The 22230-nt window shown below is 35.8% G+C and overlaps 1 protein-coding gene across 1 annotated transcript in view; it reads left to right on the top strand.

The window, feature by feature from the left end:
* The window catches only part of FMN2 (formin 2), a 156865-nt gene that overhangs the window by 112481 nt on the left and 22154 nt on the right, over nucleotides 1-22230 (top strand). The window contains exon 16 of the mRNA XM_026043284.1: nucleotides 10958-11009. Coding sequence (XP_025899069.1) covers nucleotides 10958-11009 — 52 coding nt within the window. The remainder of the gene's footprint in view (nucleotides 1-10957; nucleotides 11010-22230) is intronic.

Below are 22230 nucleotides of genomic sequence, written 5' to 3'. Positions count from 1 at the left end.
TGTAGCCTAGGCACTGTGGAGGGCCTGTGTACCTTGAGACCTCCACAGCAACCCTCTCTGTTCTCCTCCCCTCTTTTCTCCCCTTCTCTTTTGGGGAGCCGCATGCTGGAAACCATCTGTCAAAAATTATATGACATGTGTTTTTACCTTTACTCAAAAGTTAATCATTTGTGCTGAAATTCTCCATAGCTGCAGGGGATTTTTTTGTTGTTGTTGTTGTTTAGATTAAGCTACTTCCAAAAAGAGCTTGTGGGAAAATTTGTCAAAATGCGTAAGACTTTTAAAAGGCATATTGTTTTGCTTGCTACATATTTCTAGCCATTTCCTTGAAGGTTTCCAGTATTTGAGTGATATGAAACATAAGCCTGACATTTAGTAGATATATGGTCCTGTTTCAATGAAAAGCTTTTTGGGCCAAATTACCAGCATTTGAAAAGTACTGTTTGCATGTGCTCAACATAAGGTATGCCTTCAGTGAAGTTTTGTGTCAGTAAGTTGCTCCACCCAAGTTATCATAGTCTGAATAAGATAGATTACAAGGGAAAACCCACTTAGAGAATTTTATCCATAAAGATTTGAGGAGTGGATGCTATAGGGGCACCAAAACTGTGAGATCACGTCCAACAGCTCAGAAAGCCAAATCTATTGCTTTTTCATGGTGAAAAGCAGACTTTGGGTGCTGGCTGTTGGGACTGCAGCTATGCTTTGTGTACTSATTTGCCTGATGAGGTAGGGAACTCATGATAGGAGGCAGCTGCTGTCAGAAAAAGTGCTTCTTAGAAAAATAGCTCTAGTTTGGAATCTAGGAAGGGGCAGTGTGTTTGAATTACAGCTTTTTCACTTAGATCYTAAAAACTGTGTTGATGTCACAGACTTCAAAGCTGAGGAAGTCATCTGATAGCATATTCAAGCCAATTCATAAGCCAAACCAGTATTATTTATTTTAGACTTTATGCTGGAAAAAAATATATATAATTTGGATTATTTAATTTAGAATTTCTTTCTGGATTAGTCAAGCACTAGAGTGGACTCCTTACTAAATGAATATATTAATAAATAAATTAGTAAATGAAGTAAATAATTTTCAGATGTTTAGCTTATCAAAAAATATTTATAATAATTCTTATATGCCTGTAAATTGGAGTGAGCAAGGTCATCATTTGATTGTAGCTCACTTCTAGTTTTTAAAAAATCCCATAATTCTGGTCTTGTCAGGAATACCAGCACCAGGCTTCAGTTGGTTGGACCCAGAAATAAAAACTACTCTTCAGACCTAAATTCTAGCCACATCCTTGTAGTGCTGCAGAATAAAGATGCTAAGYTTGTCCTCTGGGACGAACTGTCTGTAACAGTTGCCCTCTTTGCCAGGAACAGCATTCACAAATCCAGTTTCCAAACCTTTAGTAAATGGGCATATAAATCACAAAGTGTGTTGCATTTATCTCTGTGGTTGCAACCAGATAGTTGGCCATGACTTGCTCTTTTAGGTCAAGCAGAAAAAAGCTGTGCATCAACAGATGATGGATTGTGAATGAGACTAAAGCATCGGGCTGAATCTTGGATGGCTGGGTTCAGTCCCTGGCTCCAGAAGTAGTGGTGCACATGACTGCCAAATGAATGTTGCTAGGGCGATCTTAATTCTGGTGTTGTCTACGTTCAGAATGATTGATTTTGCAGATTCCACATTTGTTAAGTGTTGCTTTTATGATTTGATTAATATAATGGAGAACATAGCATTATATTTTATTTWAAAAAAAAATCTATGACTAAAAATATTATCAGGAATATATTCTAAGAGATATTTTTTCTTTACTTAAAAAAAAAAAAAAAAGTACCCAGACCATTAAAAGGTTTAAATACTGGTGGAGGTATTCACTTTAAATATTTCTATTAGCAAAGTATATTTATTATTATGATTCAAAAAATTAAAGCTTGTCATTTTAAGAGATGGTTGGAGGAATATGAAGAAGAAGCAACATACAAACGAACAAAAGATAAGTGGAATATACACTAAAATTAATTCTGTGAATGTTTGTATTTCTGTGTTAGTGTTCTTTTCATTGGATTATTATTGAAACAGCTTTTTAAAGTTGTTCTCTGAGTGCTGAAAGTATTTATTTTTTATCTCACACTGACATGTTAATAGTTTAACATCAATATTGTATAAATTTGTCCTAACCTCTATTGTCAGCACCTCCACTGATGTATGTTTATTACATAACAATCCTAATTCATATTGTTTTGAATTTGCAACCCTAAACAGGCTTCAGTGAATTAGATTCCTCTGCCTCTAAGAAAAAGCCAAGATATGAAAGGCCAAACTTTTAGACTGGGGGTGGCAGCCATTTAAGCATTTAAGATGCCATTTAAGCATTTTCATGCACATCCACATGCATKTTTATATCCATTGTGGACAGCACAGATGTGGTAGAGTAAAAAAGGTATATTGGCTTTAACTGGGAAAAGGGCAGTACTTTGAGTCTCAGAGTAACAGGAAACTGATACAGACCATCTACCCTCAAAAATTCAAGCATTACTAGGAGTTAATGAAAGCCTCATGGATAATTAGGAAAAAAAAATAATACATCACCCTTTCTACTGCAACGTCTAAGATCTTTTTAGTTAATTTTGATTTTGTCATTTATTTCTTGGGATGTGGAAGGAAAAAGGTAGACAGTAGAGATTAAGCAAGATAACTTAGCTTCAGCAYTGACACTAGCCGGCATGGCACAGCACGTTCTCCTGTGTTGCAGGATGCCAGCTTACAGATGGACGGTCTTCCTTTCAGAATTGGCCTGAAAAACCTTGCAGTATCTTCACTGCATATAATATCATACATTCATTCCTAGATATGATAACTAACAGTCTGCTTATTACCTATTTCTGACCTGAGAGAGATACCCTTTCTGCTGGAGATTTGAACAGCAAATACAGATGGTAGCCTGGCTCCAGTTTTGATAATTGCCTTGTGATTAACTAATTAAACTGTGGTTCACAGAATCACAGAATTGTTGAAGTTGGAAGGGACCTCTAAAGATCATCTAGTCCAACCCCTCTGCTCAAGCAGAGACACCTAGAGCATGTTGCATAGGATCATATCCAGGTGGATTTTGAATATCTCTAAACAAGGAGACTCCACAACTCCCCTGGGCAGCCTATTCCAGGGYTCTGTCACCTAACCTCATAAGGAGATGGAACTTCCTGTGTTTCTGCTTGTACCCATTCTGTCTCTGCTTGTACCCTTCTCCTGTCTCTGGCCACCACTGAGAAGAGTTTGGCCTCATCTTCTTTACATTCTCCCCCCAGGTATTTGTACATGTTGATAGGATCCCCTCTCAATCTTCTTCAGGCTAAGCAGGCCTATCTTCAACCCTGTGTCAGTCCCTCTGAAAGGCAGCACACCCCTSTGGAGTGTCAACCACTCTCCCCAGTTTGGTATCATTGGCAAACTTGCTCAGGGTGCACTCTGTGCCCTCGTCCAAGTCATTGATGGATAAGCTGAACAGCACTGGGCCCAGTCCTGATCCCTGGGGGAGACCACTAGCCACAGGCCTCCTTACTCATAGTCTGTGACAATACCATATATTTTGAGTTTTTCCTGTTGTTTGTATGACAGTGTAAAGTCACTGTGAAGTACCATTGACTGGAAGGAATATAGATGTGCATTTGTTTATCTTTTAGCTATTGAAAAAATATCAACATATTTAGAAAAAAATGCACCRCGTATTACATAGTCCACCAGCAGTTATCCTTAAGCTTAAATGAAGTATTTAATGTTTTGTTTCATGTAAGTATGAGAAAATAGAGGAGAGGGAATGGAGAGTCTCTCTGCTCACAACTTTCTGTGATTTGTCATAGAAAGTCCAGAAGGACATCGGAATCCTGCTGGGGTTTCCAGAAGAAATCTTGCTTTCTTCCACTGCAAAACTTTCTTAGGATGCATATACCAGATAATAATAACAAAACATCCAAATGTTCTTGGATCTTTCTTCAGTGTTAATAGAAATTCTCAAAACTGTGGCAATATGGCTGTAATGACTCAGTGTAAAGGCATTGTATCTGTCAAAAAATTCTGGCTTCACTTGAAAGTTACTGGAAAGCACATTCATAGCTAATTATAAACAAATACTAGTTAACACTTTAAATAAAAAGAGAAAAAGCAAAAAGACTTAGAACATAGAGAAGSAGATGAAAGGATTCTTTTTGTCTTCCATCTGAGGTTACTCGAATGCATTTCTGCATTCAATTACCTGAGAAGATGTGATATTCCCCTAAGAGAGATCAGGAGATCAGAAAGGATGGCAGTTTCATGCGTTTCCTTACTCATAGTCCTTTGAAACTGGTTCAGCAGAAATAACTTAAATTGCAAGAGGGTTTGGGGCCAGACAGTGACTACAGACAGTAATCACTGGGTCAAAATTGTAGCACAGGCCAGTTACAAAAAGTTGTGGTGAAACAAAAGTTCTTACATGGATGTTTGAATCTAGGATAGACTTTCTCTTACTAGGATAAGGTGATTTGAGAATTTGAAATAAAAGGTACATCTTTTTAAAAAGTTGTACTCACCTAATGAGTTTCATGTACAGGTATGGATATTCCTAACTAATTATTATCTCRAGTATATTTTTCATAAATTTTGTGGTGTTACTATTTGATTTTAACATTAAATTTTAATATCTTTTTTTACAAAGCCACTGAGTATCAGCACTGTCATCACTTACCCATTAATGATCAACTTATTCTTCCTTACAGTCTTAACAAGTTCTTTTTTAGGACTTCTATATCATTAATAACTGCTTAGTTCTTCCCAGTGCCACCACGTTTGCTAGCACATTAGACTTTATAAAAGTAAAAATAAAACCTATGAAGAGAAAAAAACAGCAAGCTCTAGGAAAATAGAAAACAAACACATTAGCAAGATCCTAGAGGGGAAAAAAAGAAGGGTTTTAAAAATTCTCTTAGTGATCCTAATGTCTTTGATAGTTATTTTGATTTATCTGACAATATTGTGGTGTTAAATAGAATGTTAATGTCTACATAAAACAGCTATAGGAATTAATTTTTTTCTTAGAGAATTTGAAAATCACATCCAGCACTGAGTTGAATGGAGCATTGTAAGATAGAGAGTTTGGGGAAAGTTTTTGCAGGGGTGAGCATTAGATTGTTCTACCAGTATAACTAAATGCTTCTGTGTTGGTTGTTCATCCTGTTTTCTCTCTCTCATACTTTCTTTCTGAGATGATCACAAGTATGGGATACTTTGCAGAGTATACTTAGGGTCTCTGATGGCCACCTCAAGGTCTTAGTCAGCAGAGAGATGACTGTCCTACATTTCACATACTTTTTAAGAAAACGTGTCACTCAGCTTTGGGATTTTATGGCTTTTTGATTGATTGGTTTGGTTTTTAAGTTGATAAACTAARTATCTCCCTGAGTAGAGTTCTTTTCACTGACCCTCAGCTGATATTGACTTGGCACCACCAGGGAAAATGATAGGTTCTCTATAAAGATAATGGAAAAACTACTTTAAATGAATTATATTTTTCTTTTTTCAGTAAAAAGAATTTCTAAGAATGCCATTGCTTTTAATAAAATGTATATAGCACAAGGATGAAACAGTCTCAAATTAAAGAGTTGTCATAAGTTTTTGATCTCCCAGTTAGTCTTAGGGCAAGTATTTTTTAGACTGATTAAATTGTCTGAAAGGGGGATTAAAGAATGAAATGCTGCATTTTCAAAAAAAGAAACATTGAGAACTGAGGAAATGAAGACAATTGAAGGTATATGCAATGTCTGCACATTCAGAAAATAAATAGTCTTTATATATTAGTGGAAATCACCCTTTAATGAGCCTTAATGTTGAAGGAATTATTTTGAATTTGGAGAAAAATAGCATAAAAAAATTGCTGGACAGAAATGAAAATACTTGAAAAATGTTCATATTTCATAAAATGGCTTGATTCCTCTAAAGAACTTAGTATGATATGTGTGAAGTATCCCTTGCTGTTGAAGTGAGTTGGGACACTTCATGGTGACATACATATCTATTTTTGAATCCCTCCACATTTAATTTCATCCTGGCTTCTTTAACAAAATAATAAAATAAGCCTACTTGCAGAAAAGTGAATGATACTGTCTTGATAAGCACAGTAATTTCCTAGGATTGCTTTGTATGCTTCTCACATTCAGTTACTGGAAATGCTTCAGATTTTCTTAAATGTTTGTATGATTTCAGTATAACTATTCATATATGTGCCTTTGCAGAAGCTTATAGATTATCTTGGCAGGACTGTAATCTAAAGGGATTAGAAGAACAAACATAGAACAAAGTCATATATGATTCTGGAATGCAGGTGTATATTGATAACAACAGAGCTTTTGTGAATTAAATTAATTAATTAGACGTTGTAAGGCCTTATTTGAAATATCATCATGAATTTCTTGAAGTCAAGTTTTATGCCCCTGTTATAAAGCATTAATCAGTAGATTAAAAAAAAAAGAAAGAAAAGAAAAAAGGCAATAAGACATTTAGAAGATTTGAGAGTAAATTTTAATGGAATACATCTACCCTGTAGTTAGAGTTGACTGAAGAGTCYGGGATACAGTGCAGTCCTAGTTCTTGGGAAAGAATGACATAGGGAGGATGGAATGTACTTGAGTTTTGACCAAATATATGAAGTATTTAGGAAGCATAGGCCTTAATCTAAAGGGAGACAAACATTAAATTRTAGGAAGGTATCTTAATGGAAAAAGCAGGCAAACATTGGAACATCATTGCACAAGCCATTAAGGCATTAAGRCATTTCAAAAGAAGTATTGAAAAGGAAATTAGATAACTAATTCAGTGTACCTAGKAGATACTAGATTACAACAGCAACTCTAGCATGCTCCAAGAGATCACTTTGACTCTAAAATATTATTTGTTTAGTATGGTAATGTTTTCTGAAATGCCCTGGAGTCATCTTTCAAGTATATCGTTTTAATATATTTTACAGGATATATATGCTTTCAGGGCTATGAGAACTGCATATAAAGCCCTACAAGATATTGAAAGTATGCAAGCAGAGATATAAAACTATGTTTTATTCTACTCCCTGCTGTACTGCATAAAGTGTAGGGACTACTATTTCCTGGCATTGTATATTCTTTAATATATTTGGAACAGTGTCTTTGGAGGCTGTTTAGTAAATTAGTGTTGATGATCAAGAAAACCTCTCCAAGCAAGAGACTGGAGAGAAGATGATGAGTCAATAAAACATGGAATATTTTCATTTAGGATAGATGGTGACCCAAGAACAGAAACTACTGTATCTGCTATAAGAGCCTACAGACCATCACTGCTATAGTCAYCTGAAGGATTCTGAGTCTATACAGAAGCAGATGAGGCAACTGAATCACTACAAGATGATTTTTAATTCATTTCAGATTAACGTACTAAGATTTTCTCAACTAATCTTGCTCCCTGAGGACAGAGAGGGAGAACTTAGTGGCAGAGCTCAGGGGCTCAATGGTGTTCAGGTGCCCCTGGACACCTGTGAATGACCACTTTGCCTACCCTGACTGTTGCCATAATTCTGAAGATTGATTCAGCTAGGAATTTTCTCTAGTTTGTTTCACCTGTAGGAGGAATCTTCTTCTGTAAAAAGAAATACAATTTTATCTCAGCCCTCTTGTGTCCTCATGGGCACCTTTCTGAATTTCATATTCAGGACTTGATGAGAAAAATGTCAAACTGGTTCTTTTCAGGCATTCTCCCTACTAGCTGTGATTTACTAGGCAGAATGAGAGTAAAGATACTTCTTTATTTTATGAAATGATAATCTCTAATGCACTGGTAGGCTCTTCAATTGAATTATCATAATCATAATATTCAGAAATATTCTGATATTTTTGGATGTGCAGCTTTCCAAAGGAAAGCACTGGATTCTTAATTCTAATTTATATTTCCATACTCCAACAGAAACATAGGATGAAAGCAGTTTACCAGAGGGGACACTAGTASAGAGTCGATATTGGTTGTTCTTACTGATATTCCTATGACCATATTGGTGCTGATTTCTGGAAAATATAGGAATCTCATATTGCTTCAGCATCTATTTCATCATATTCAGAAGACAACAATATTTTGTCCTTTTCATACAAAGATAATTTCTTTACTGGATAATTGTTAGTGTCTATCTTTGACTAGTCAGTATGTACAGTTTTGAGAATTTTACTATAGTGCTAGTGCAAAAGTAGTCTTCCAAATACTTGTCTTAATCTGAGATGCTGGGATGCAGCTCCCTCAGTGCACTCTATTTTCTTCTCTTTCAGCTGTCATCTTGTTAAAATCATTTTAATACTTTCACATATATAAAAATAAGAAAGTAAATGGTTTACAATTTAGATTCTCACGTAAATAATAACTTTTTGATAATGTGCAAAAGGTTTAGAAGTGTCAGCATGCTTTTGGAATAGTCTAAAAGGGAATTCTCTTTTAGAGTAAATTCTTTCCTGAAAAGCTGTTGTTAATGCCAAAAGATGATTTGATGCAGGATGAAATCTCTCTACGTGAATATACTAGATGCCATATATGCATTTATTACTGTTTAAAAAAAAAATAGCATTAGATTCATCTACATCTTTTGGGGATTCTCCAGATTCTTTTCGTCATGTAATATTCCCTTCTCTAGGAGTCATCAAAAGTAGAAATACTTGAAGTATCTTTTTATTTCTCCTCTGTACCATCAGCAGTAACTTTCCTTCTTAAATTAGAATTGAAACCAAAGTTGTTCCCAAGGGGAGACATTTTAGGCCCTTCTTGTAAGAGCCAAGTATAATTTTTTGTGCTTTCACTCTTTCTAAAAATGAATCATGGAGCGTTTTCCCCATTGATGTTTGKTAAACAATTCTTTGTAAGTATAGCGTGGTGTGGGAGGAAAAGGGGGGGAAAATAGCCAGTTCAGATACTGCTGCTATAACCCATCACGTTTTGAAATGATAGAAATCGTTTTATCCTGAAAATATGATGATACACATACTAAAGGAATGTCCTAAACTAGAGCACACTACCTTCTGTTTCCAAAAATTGTTTAACTGTGAGTTAAACGGTTCTGTAGTAGAATTGTTTCTTTCAGGAATTCTATCTAAAGAAAGTTAGTGATGTTAGTCCAGTGTAAGATATCAGTGCTTCTTGTATCCAGGATCTGTGTGCAGCTTCTCTTTCACATCATGCAGTTTTACAACAAATTATATCTTGCTTTTCAGGATCGACGCATAGAGGAAAGGAAAAAAAAAATGTCTAAGCTGCCAGTTTTCACTAGTTTTCATATACAAAGCAAGGCAAGGCTTTCATGCAAAGCTATAAGTCAGCCCAGATTCACTCAACACCGGGCCCAGGTTCACTCAAAAGGGCTGTGAGTCCTCCCAGACCTTTTGAAGAATCTGGGCTGAGTTTCAAATCAGTAATGAAACCCGTAATCAGGCCAGCTTCATGTGCTCTTGAGTTGCCTTGAGAACACTTACCCAGCCCTTCCTCTAGTTTCCTGGGGTTTGCTGGGATTTTTTTTTATTTTTATTTTATTTTTTTTAACCAAAATGATAATGGTTTCTAAGGCTTCAAATAATCATTAATAGATAYAGTATTTGCTGCTGTGGTAATCCAGGCCCTGCTCACCATACTCAGAGGATTATATACAAGCATTTTGCAGGGTCAGGCCTGTAGTTCTGATCATTATACCGACTGAGAGGAAAAAGATAGAAAACTCCATTTGTGTATCTTTACTACATGTTTCCTGTGCCTATTTTAGGTTTTAGGGTGTGTTTATATAGTGGTTTTGATCTAAACATTATAACAGTAAAATAGTTATTATTTTTGTTCCCTAATAATTCTGTTCTCACTAGTGCCAAATTTCCTACACAGTGTAGATCTGTGTAGGAAAGTAGAATGATGAAAAMATAGTGTAGAAGTTTGTGCCTGTTTCCTCAGTTTTTCATATAGATTCTGTGGAATTGGCATTTGTCTTTGGAAAAGATCGAGCTGTTTACCCTAAAGCTCACTGACTCCCTGAACCTTTCCTCCAAAGTTAGCAGAGTGTTAGTATAGTAGAACAAAGAGAGGAATAAAGTTCCAAACTAAAAAGCTTTTGACTAAAATATGCAGATCATAAATTGAACTTTATCCTCCATGAATGTATACAGTGTATTTACAAATCTTAGCTAAGGATACATGCAATTTGTACTATCTCTTTGCACATTGATAATGTCAAATTTCTGCTTTCTTGTAGATTTTGTATATCAAAAGTCCCATATGAATTAAACTGTGTACAAAAACAAAATGTAAGAAAATATATGAAAAATAGATCATTTTCATGAATATGTAATAGTGACAGTTGAGTATTTTGAATTTTCTTCATGCAATGGTAATTTTCTTTAACCTTATAAAAASAGCCAGGTTTTCAATCTATGTGCACAGTGGTTCTGATACTCAAGTATTTAATAAAACATTTCTTTTTTAGGAATGCCCATTCCTAAACTAAACTTTTTAGGGGAAGATAGAATCTGGACTCGTGTTTTTGTTTTGTTTTGTTTTTTTAAATTTTCAAGAAACTATTAGAATAGGTGGGAGGCTGAACTTATCTACTTTTCACTCAGATTTTTTCCTTCTCTTGGTAGATAAATTCCTATGTTCATTAAGTTTTCAGAGTTACTTTCATGTGTTGGTTGCTGTTTATATTACAGAGGGATTTTTTAATTTTATTTTTCTTAAAATTTTCTTTGAGATATATTCATGGGGATGTAATTCAGGTAGCTTTCTCAGATTTGATGTAAATGAGTCTTTTTTAAATGGAAAAAATCTTCAGGTGTTTTTAATATAATAATAGATACAAGATGTGTGACATATTTACAGTGAACATTATCATAAAACAGCATCTGTATCTCCCGTCTTGTAGTAAATTCTTTTCCTGTACTTTTACAGCTAAAGTAGACCAAGAAAATGAAGAGAAGTCATTGACAGAAGCGCATAAAAGGTAAGAAAAAACAATATAATAAAATTCTTCCTTCCTTTGATTTTTTTTTTTAAAGTTGCTGTTTTGGAAGTAAAAAATCAAGTGATATCTATTTATTGTCAAGTTTATTTTGATCATTAGAAAAGAAAAAATGAAAAAAGTAAAAACAAAGGTAGCAAGCRGTCTACCTTTAGAAAAATCTTGTATGCAAGTCTGCTATGTCTGAAAACGCATCTTCCTTATGTAAAAATGAATTGTGACAATTGATTGACAATTCCAGTTGACAGTTTGATTGAGCAACAACTGTTCATTTTTCACCAGAATAACGGTGATTTGACAGATGCATAGCATTCACCAGACAAGTATTATTCACTAAGTACTACTTCCTGTGCTTGTAAAATACCTGCTTAAGATAAGGAATGGAAGTCTGCTTTTAAAATRGCAATGATTTGTATAATCGAATGTGACTGCCTTTGTAGAAATGTTAATAGATCTTCAAATAATTTTTGTGAGAAAGAAGAAAGCAAAATAGTTTATTAAATCTCATTATGGATGTGATCACTTGAGAGTATTTTCAAAACTGGGAAGGTCACTCTGTTGCACAACTGGTGATTTCTTCTGATTTTTTGCAGTGTTCTCCAGGAGCAGTGTTAAAATGGGACTGATTTTCATCTGTCCCAGCAAAAGACCAAAATACAACACACACCATTTATAGTCCAGATTTAGTGAAACTGGCAGTCTGCATTTGTTTTCCTTTCACTAAAAATAGCTTTTTGTTATAACAACTGCCACTGAATATATGTTAATGAATACAGCTGGGAGCGCTCTCAATAGGAGGCAAGTGAAGTGGGCTATTAGAAGAGATGCTATTTTTACTTTTCTRTGCTGTGTTAGCCAGTCTAAGGCTCTGATAGGCCCATATAGTCACCTGCTCTCCTGTCCCAGCACAGGTGATTCTCCCTACCCACCCCTAGCTTCTTTTTATTCTCCATTTCCATGCACCAAAGACAGCACCCACAAAGCAAAAGGGAAAGAGGAGGTTCCTCTGTCAGAGGGAGCTCCCTCCTTTTTTGCAAGGAGATGGCATTACCATGGGTAGGACATCTGTGATGTGGGGTCCTGACATTGAATGGGTACAGAGGGGGAGTAATGCTTTGGCTTAGTATCGTACCTTCTTACTCCAGTATATGAAAGGCATTCTTGAAACTCCTTCAACTTGTTTAACTGCTGAATTACATAATTCTTATTCTTAAAGATCTCCTTCAAAGTAAAATTTAGAGAGAAGAAATTGTTAAGAAGATGTTTTTGTTGATCTCTGTGAAATTACTCTGTTAAGGAATTTGGTTTTGCTAATGGAAAATCGATTTGCTTTTATGTCCAAAGCTGAGAGATTCCTAAGAGCAAGGAGAATGAATCCACGATGTGTTCAGAAAGCTTGTGGCTTGCTCTTGTCTTCTGGCATCTAGTTTATTCTCTGTCCTGATTTTCTCCCTGAAAGCTCTGAAACCACAATATCAAAAAGTTCCTAGTGGCATAGCTAAGCTCCACAGTATAGGGGAAGAAAGAAACTGCTCCCTCATTCAGGTTGGCCCACTTTTTTGTATTTGTCCTACTGCTTTCTTCTCCTACTGCTAGGAGTGCAGTAGCTCCTTCACACAGTACTTTGCCAAAGAAGGAATTTCTGCTTCATTTTTCTTTACTGTGAATGTCTCACAAGGATAGCAGTAGATATGAAAGATTTAATGGAAAATGTGAGGAATTATGCTTGGACCTAAAACATAATATTTAGAAACAAAGATATTTTTATTATTATCCAGACTTTCAGGCTAGATTTCTTTCTTTCTCTCTCTGTCTCTCTTTTTTTTTCTTTTCTGTCCATTATCCCACTGAAATTCTTAATCCATACAGTGGCATTGGTTAAAATATTGAAAGTAGCTTCGCGATGCATCTTTAGTGTCTGTGTTTAATTATTTTAAACCTGTTTGTTACTGTTTATTACACTAAGATCTTCAAAGGTTGCGATCTCTTGTCTGGGGGGAAGAGAGGAGTGTGAAAGAGAAGATAGCTTAAAAAGCTAAATAAAAGATTAGTTACATTTGGCTAATCATAGGTAAAACAGCAATGCATAGGATGACTAGACAAGCAAGTAATGCAAGGAAAAGTGATGGATTAGATGGAGCAAAATTAATGTGATTAATGTGCTTGGATTTTTCTTTTTGAAGTAGATAAATTCAGCCAGTGTGCAAGTTCACTGCTACCCCATGGTTGCATTTCGTTAGCTTTCAGTAAGAGCTGCAAATCTTTTCTTTTAGCTTGAACGTGGCGTATTAAAGCTGTTATCTCCATAAAAATGCRAAACTCCAAGAGAAAAGCTCTTGCAGCAATAACAACAAAAATGTTTCTAAAATGAATAATGATTTGGGGAAAATGCAGCAATGTGTATTTTAAAAAAGCTCAGTTATGCAATAGAAGAGCTGAAATGGAAAGTTAATCTTCCACACAAAATAAAGACAAAGAAAATGGAATGTCTGCTCCGGAGACTCCATGCAGTATATAGCTGTTCATTTGTCACAAGTGCGAAAATGTTTAATCAGTTTTGAAATGATGTATTCTCTTGTTATTTATCGTGTTTAGTGATTTTAAGAGTGTCAGTATGTAAAGTGTTTATCCAAGGAATGGATTTCTGGCACATGGATAAAATGAAAAGTGAAATGTTTAGCTCACAATAGGCACATGTTCCAAGATCTCTCYGAGTAAGTATCCTGAGATGAGAAGAAAGCACACAGGTCTGTGTTTATCTAGCTTACGCAGGCAGACAAGGAAGGCTCCAGCCTGGTATTAACACTGAAGTGACATGGAATGTCTTCACCAAACCCCAAACAATTACATCATTCCCCTAACAATATTGATAAAGTGCAATAAAAAGAACCTGGCACTTTCCAATTAGATCCTCATTGCTAAATACTTGAGAAACTGTCAAGTACTTGACAAGTTAAAGTAGAAATCAGTGTGAAGAAATTGAAAGACTAGAGGGAGAGAAGGAACCAAAAAAAAAAAAAAAAAACCACACTTCTATATTTTAGGAGTCCCTGATTTGGGTTTTTTTTTTTTTCATTTTTATATCATACTAGATGATTTGCTCTTTATCCCAAGACACAAGGCTAAAATGCTGTGAAGTTTAGCTGTAAATATCAGCTAAACTTTACGGCTAAAGCTCACCCTTTTTGAAAACTGRAAAACACAGAGCCTTTTTCACCAAGCAACAAATATATATATTCCTCTTTTATTTTCAGACACTTAGTTTTAAAAAATGCTGGTCTTTCAATGAGGCATTTTCTCTAAGCAGGGGGATATATTAGGAGTACTATTGTTTTCGGGGACACTTAAAGTGATTTTAGGAGGAGATACATTTTGATCACGGTATCTACAGCAAAAGTTGTATAACAGCTGATGTTCTTTGTGCCATGCAAGGACAGAAGACAGGCAGCARCAGCCATGTTATCTTGATATCACATGAACAAAAATGAGCTTGACACTCCTCCTCATACACTCGGTGAAAAAAAAACAGCTAATCAGCCTCGTAGATTTACCAGAAACAGCATTTGGTGAAGCAGAAGTTCATGACTGTAGGCTTTGCTACCCTTTATCCAACTGAATAGCTGGGAAAGAATAGCATAACTTTATTTCCTTGTAATACCTTGCACGATATATTTAGTTCTGACCTCCATGGAAAATTTCCAGATTAAGAATTTATGTGTTTTTTAGAATAAAACAAAATCCAAATTGTAACACTGATTCTTCTTCYACTTGAGTAGTGAGTAAGAAATATTTTCTTCTCTTCCCTCTGAAATGATACTTTTATTCTTGGATTAATTCCTTGGGATTCATTGACAAATTGAATTGGGGATGTTTATTTTAGACCTGGGAAACATTCAGATCATTTTAAATTCTTCCCGTTCTCTCTTGGGGGGGTGAGGGGGGGGGAAGGCATCAGTTTTTAAGGTACAGTAGCAACTAGGCTGATTTAATAAGCTTTGAATGTAGCCAAATCATAACTGAACCGTACCACGTTCAGAGGACCTGACATTTGTCAAGAACAATTAGTTGCTCTGAAATGTTCTTGGTTTTCATTTACTCATAAAGCCTGTACATTTAAGCACAGGCAGCCTATTTAAGAGCCTGTGCATTGTTGAGAATCTCTTAAATGTTGCAGATTCTTTTATTTCTGGTATAGAAGGTAGTATATCCCTGCATGAAGCAATAACATAGGTCACTAGGGCAAAATGCTCCTTTTAATGGTGGCTTGCTTTTTGGTGAAAGTATTCACTTTTTTTCCTAATGTGATTCGTAATGAGTACAGAAATGCTGCCTGTTTTCATGACTTTTACTCTATCATTGAAGTTAGTGAATCTGATAATCTCCTCTTATAAAATCTTGATGCACTCTGATAGTCAAGCATTCATATACTTGTTTTGTAAAAAGTCAAACTTTCTGCCTTCTGATGTAACTGTCAGCTTTGGAGTTTGAGATGTGTGTGGCTGAGTATGGAACACCTTCCCATGTCAGGATGTTTTTTATTTGGCTTATCTTATAATTTACTCACATTACTTTATACATTCCGGTGATTTTTAGGCTTTTAAGTGCTTCCTGAGCGCTGTCTCTCAGGTACCTCTTCTGTTTTGAAAACTTCTAATAATCCATTTAGCAATGTTTTGTCGCTTACTTTGCTGTAGCAACAAATGACATTAATTTTGGACAGGAATGTTTACCTTTAAATTCCCTGGAAAAGAGGAAGGGAGGGGGGTGGAAAAAAAAAGGGGGGGGGGGGGGGGGGGAAGAAAAAAAGGTGCTCCTGCCACAACACTCATCAGATCCCCATTGCCTCCAGTGCACATTCAGGCTTGGAGAGGAGCAAAGCCTTACACCTGCACACAAGCTGACAAGCTGATGACACGCAGTGAAAGAGCGCACAGTGTGGTACAATGGCACTGCTGACAGCAACACCTGGAAATGTAGCACCTAAGTCTGATAATCCTTTAAAACAGTAAATGTTTCTCCCGCCTTGCACCCCTCCACACAATGGTTTGGGTTTTTTTGAAAACTGGACTGTAAAGCTGAAGTGAGAATTGAGGTCATGATTGAAATAACGTGGTGAAAAGCCTAGAATGGAGAGGTATTTAGTAGGAGAAAAAAAAATGGTAAAAGATGAAATGCAAGGCTGTGTTGTTGGCCCCTTGTCTCCCAACTATCTTGCCATTTATCCTTTGTTAGTTCCTTTCTTCTTAGTTCTTTTTTTCTCGCTGTGTGGCTCCTAGTAGGCAGACTTGTACTGCTCACAGTAAAACACTTCAGGCTGCGGGTATACATTAGTTGCATCAGCAAAAAGAAAATACTCAGAGGGCAGAGGAAATATGTATAGAAGCTTACAGACTGTTAAACAGATTGGATCRTTCTTGTTTAGTATCCTGTCTCTGACAAAAAATCAGGCCCCATAAATGTGCAGTAATGGAAAATTAGCCAGTAGTTTAGCTATGTCAGAAAGTTGCTTCTGAAACACTGTAATTATCTTTTCCTGAGAGATATCTTTGTCCTTTTCTGAAACTATTTGTCGAATGAATGAATGAATTCTTATCCAGATGTATGGTTGATTTTGGATGTTTATTCTGACCAGGACATTGTATTTTATTAATGTCAGATGTCTTGCTTAAAAATAATTTTATTTTATTGGTTTTAAATTTTAATTTATAATATAAATTATAATTAGTTGCCTGTTAATGCCGTCAAATGCTAGTATGATATAACTTTCGATAGATTATAGCTATTTCAAAGAGTTGATATTAAGCATCCTCCCTGATGCTTGCATAAAGATCTATTATATATTACAATAAAAGATGAAGAAATTGGATTAAGATGCAAATATAGCTACACAACTAAGTAACATTGGTAACAATGTATAAAATACATAGAGTTCAATTGTTCCAAAAGTTAAACTCACTGTGAGTGACAATTTGTTAACACAGAGTGACTGCCTGTGTGTGTGAGAGAGATCAGCTTCRGTGCCTCTCTGTTATACATCAGGCCGTGATTATGTTCAGCAGTTTTTTTCCTTTCATTATATTGTCCAGTTGAATTGTTTAGTTAGACTGTTCCTAAGACCTTTGTATTTTAGTGTCATCTGTATCTGAGTCAAATAGTTATTGCAAATGCTCTCCTTTCTGCTTTTACTCCCTTCTGTTTGCTGTTGCAATTGTTACCTTCTTCCTTGGTGTATTTAAGATTCACTTTAAAGATTATTATATTGCTGCTGTTGTGTGCATGAAAATTGAAAAGTAGAATTTAAGGGATGTGGYCACAACTCTATTAACTCATCTGGGAACTATCCAGTAATAACTTGAACAATATAGGTCATTCCTTCCTTAATAATTTCCAGCCGATGGAAGACAGCCATCAGCCCCTCCAGAGTGCAGAGCTTGCCCCAGCCTGCTGCTGGAACCCCATCAGGTCTCTTGTATGTGCAGAGTAGGCGATTAGGAAAAAGAGTGTTGTCTCTACTGTTCCTCAGTTTATTCCTCAGGCTTGCTCCCTAGTCTTGTGTTTTTACGTGCATGTGTGCTTTTTTGCTCTGCTTTTTCTCAAAGAGAACTTTTCCATGATAAATTAATTTCAGAAACTGCTTTAGTGACATAAGTATCTTCGTCACTGCATCTTAAATAGACATTTGTCATGGAATAATGTTCACCCACTTACTTTCTCAACGGCTGTCTGGAGGATATTTCCACCTTCATCAAGTCTGATGTAGATCCTTCTGTATCCCAAAGAAAGCAACTAGTATGATGATCACTGCAGACCAGAAACTTCGCAAAACCCTAGTGTAGTCCTTGGAAGGGATGGAATTAGCTATTCCAAACCTGGTATGGATAAGTTATCCTTGCTTGCATATGTGAATATTGGTGATTCATATATTCAGCGGGATCTGCATGGTTGTTGAATCAAGTCCATCAATTCCAAAGGCTTCCACTATTTTTTTTCAAACTTGATCCATATGGAAAATGCTGGTACTCTTTCCTCTCATCTAGGTGAAGATACTAACTGCTGTACAGAGAATATATTAGGATAATATAGGAGTATCTCTTAACAATACAAAAATCCTTTGAACATTACTGTCTTCTCCAAAAGCCAGATTCCTTCCATTCAGACTTGTGCAATGCTGTTAGGACTGTGGGGGAGCATTAGTATTCTTGTTTCTTAAGGAGAGAACTCTTCCATAGACATAAACAACCTGAAAGGACCAAGTTAAACCATCCTCAAAAAGCACTTAAAAAATTAGAAGATTCTGAAATGCTGGACTATTTTGGAGAATCTTTAATCTATTATTTTGAAACAGTAGAAACTGAAAGCTAAGTTAGATCTCAGCACCAAAATGCTGACTCTAGCTGTTTTAACTTTAGCTACACTAAAGACAGAAAATTTTATCAAATTTAACTTTCATTATAAGTGCAAACCAGGATAGTAGGTTAGTGAAGACTGATGCTACTAGCTATAAACAGGCTATTTGAAGTGGGATATAGCTAGTATGCCAAAAAATATGATTAGAATAGGTTKTATAAGTGATATTCTAACTTACATATTGATCAAAAATATTTTTTTTTCTGCCCCTCTCCCACAACCTACTATAGTTTGGGACAGTGTATGAGAAATCTAGTTTGACAGATTTTTTTTTTTGTCTAGTTCAGAAAAAGCATCTGCCAATTCTCCTTGTCAGACCTGTACATTCAGTTATTTTTAGTATGTGTTCTGCTAAATGCATGTGCACAAAATTTAATCTGTACTGGACTATACATTCTGAGTGCAACAATGTTACATGTATTTGGACTCTGTTAAAACGTATGTTAGGTTTCTATCTAAATAATCTGCTCTAAATTTAAGGCAAATTGACTCTTATTTTGTTAGATAATTCTGACCTCTATGTAAAGTTCTCAACTACAAAAGCAAAACCATACCATGGAGCAGGCAGATACTTATACGTCTGTGGTTCGCATCAGTAAATTTATTAATAATTTACCATTTAACATAAAACTTTTCTTATAAAAATACGTAGTACATAGTGGTTATGCTGCTTCCATATGTAATAATATACTATTTAATAATAATTAATATTTAAATAAAAATAATTGCTCAGAAAGCCTTGCTAGATAATGAAGACGAGGTGTGTTTAATAGAAACATCTGGAGACAAGTTGGGCTTTAACATGAAGCATTTAGCTGTTTCTTGTCGCAGTGAAGCCAGCAAATTTTGTCAGATCGCTGGTATTGAAGTTCATTTTACCGCTGTATTCTGTGTCTACTGGCACCTTATTATTTGGTCAAGTTCATTCATCCACATCTTATTTAATATATTTGAAGCTCACCTAATCCAAGACACCTAGAATAAAAAAAATCCGTCTTTAGTCCACCAAAGAATTCCCTTACGTCACAGCAAAAGAGCCCATGTTGTAGCCTCATGTTCTAGAGGAAAGTAAGAATGAAAATAGGAAGAAAAATAAATAAAATCGGAGAAGGAAATATTGTGAATAATTCGTGTACAAATGAAGTACCAGCTGTGAWCCCTGATAACCCTGATACTGCTGCCAGGAAAAGTAAGCTACAGGAAGAGAATTGGCAAATTTTGCTATCAGGTCCCACCAATAGATCTTAATCTTGAATCTTGACTGCAAGATTAATTCGGCTCCCCCCCCCCCCCCATCCCATCTCCCAACAAAATTGTCATGTAAGTCAGTTCTGGCCCAAATTTTATAGAACTTTTTTTTTTTTTTTTTTCTGAGAAATAGGTTAGATTTAAACGATGTGTATACCAGGGCCTAGAATTTGAACTGTGGTTAAAATATTTTATTCGTTGCACACTCCATGTGCACAGGATCAGTCCTCTTAAAATTTTAGTTTTTCTAAAATATTTGTTCTAAGTAAAGGGCGATATTCTCTATCTCCTGAATTGTGTCGTTTACAGTATAGGCTGTCCTCCAGTTACACTCTGCTACATTCACTGTATAGCATAAAGTATCTAAGTTGTGTTTTTGTGTAACTGATAACTTTAAATAACTGACAATATTAAGTTGTTAATATTTTTGAAAATTGATAAGTATTAAGACTGTAAAGCATTCATAGCTATATTGGAGGAAAAAAGACCAAACTGCTCACCTACAAAGAAAACTGACCTGTTAGAACCCAATTTTTTCTTCTAATTATATGTTGTTATGTAAGATTTTGCTGTACCTTAAAGGCAGAGGGCTTTTTTGTTGTTCTTGAAGTTGTTAATTTTCATCTAGTTTGACTAATAAAACACTTTCCTCTTTTATATAGATTTATAGGAGTCAATGGACTAAAGATGTGGGAGATGACTTGGATATCTTTGCATAYGTTTGGCAGGGTTTTTGTTTGTTTTTAAGAGGAAAGGAAAAAATCTTGAGACCTTCATTTTCTAAGGAACAATATTAAAAAATCCATAGTTACACAATATAATTTGGCTAAAGAAGTGGTTGATTGTTCTGCAGCTGTTCTGCAGCTATCTCAACTTGTTTTTTAATATTAAAAAGATAGTCCTTTCCTCCTTTGGAAAGGGTGGGGGGGAAGTCCAAAACTTTGTCACCAACATTTAAGTAGCGGGTATTTTGGATTAATCTATGTTTTTTTTTTTTTTTTTTTTTTTTATTTTCTCACTTTTAATTATGCAAGACAAAGGATAGCACTGAGGAGATGCAATGATAATAGTGATAATTGGCAGAGGGGGAGAAAAAGGCAGGGAAGAAGGTGAAATTCAGTGATCTGAAGTTATTTGAAGCAGGGAGAATCCTCAGCAAAATATGTCAAATAGATGATGAGAGGCTTCTTAGGATACTATGCATGTCAAGTTTCTTCACATGCCTGTGCTGTGTTAGTAACCAGCATGCTGGTTTCTGTTTCACTTTGTCAGATAGTTYTACATTAGTTTCTTGAACAAAAGTCATAAGATTAACTTTCAGCAGGTTTTCAGTTATTTATAGCACAAAGAAAATATGTTTTTTTCTTTAAAAAGAAAAAAAAGTCTTTATAGAACAAGATGAATTTGCTAATYCCCATGACCAGCTTTTCCGGGAAGCAGCTACTGTAGCCTGGCACAGGTGCCTGTGCCTTCGATTCAAAGGGAACATTTTGCACTTTGTGCCAAACTCAGCTTGGCAGAATTTAAAAATAATTTGTCAGATTCAAAGAAGTACAAGGCCAGCATGATCTTTTCTCCCTGATTCTTGTTTCTTTTGGTAAGCTTTGCTTTCTTCTAAATGGCTTTCATCACATTAGGATATAGCTTAGCAGCTACTACCTCAGTCAAGACTGCATGTGATGGACAACAACAGCCAAGTTGTCGAGCATATCCAAATTTTAACGTCAACCAAAATGCTTAGTATATTAAACAATACAGAATCTCTGTTGCAGCACTGCAGAGAAGCTTTCCTGGTTTTAAACCTACCTTGAAACAAACCTCTCCTCTCGCAGGTATTTTTGTATGCTGTGTTTGAAAGCTGATGGGGTGTGTGTGTGTGTGTGTGTGTGTGTGTGTGTGTGCAAGCACGCAGGTGTCCATGTGTTGGTGTATGCTCACCACTTCTCACAAAGGTCAGCAAGGGATACTGTCATTACCAGGGATATTCAAGACATGTCTGGGCCTACAGTTTCTTCACTGTTTGTTCAGCCACTGAAGCCTGATCAGCTGATGCTGAGGTGAAGCTACTGCTGTCCATTGCTTAGTATTGTTGATTTATCTCCCTGCTGCCTTTTTGAGCAGAAGTATTTGTGCTACTTGGCAACTACTCTTTCTGCTCTCCCTCCCCTTTTACTTGACCCAGTGCAAGCATTGGCATACGTGTGCGCATGTGCACACACGTATCTTGTGGATATTTATAAACTGGACAGGTGAATGGAAAAATCAGTCAGCCAGTGCATCACAAGCAGCAGACTTCAGTCTGAATCATTGTCTGCAGCTAACTTCCTAACTATCTTCAGAATGAAATGGAAAAAAAAATAGAGTAACCCATAGCTGCTCTTAAAATATTCCTAATGGATTAGACCAATTAGCTATAAATATTGTCAATAAGCCATTTGCAAAGCAAATTACTTTTTTTTTTAATGATTAAGTTTAGTTTGGCTGTTGATTCCCTCCTTCCCTCCTTCCCTCCTTCCCTCCTTCCCTCCTTCCCTCCTTCCCTCCTTCC

Source organism: Nothoprocta perdicaria, unplaced genomic scaffold (genome assembly GCF_003342845.1).
Source record: "Nothoprocta perdicaria isolate Ctin4 unplaced genomic scaffold, notPer1 scaffold_328, whole genome shotgun sequence".
Classification (NCBI taxonomy): Eukaryota; Metazoa; Chordata; class Aves; order Tinamiformes; family Tinamidae; genus Nothoprocta; species Nothoprocta perdicaria.
The sequence above is the reverse complement of the archived record's forward strand: the minus strand, read 5'-3'. Positions and strand labels throughout refer to the sequence as shown.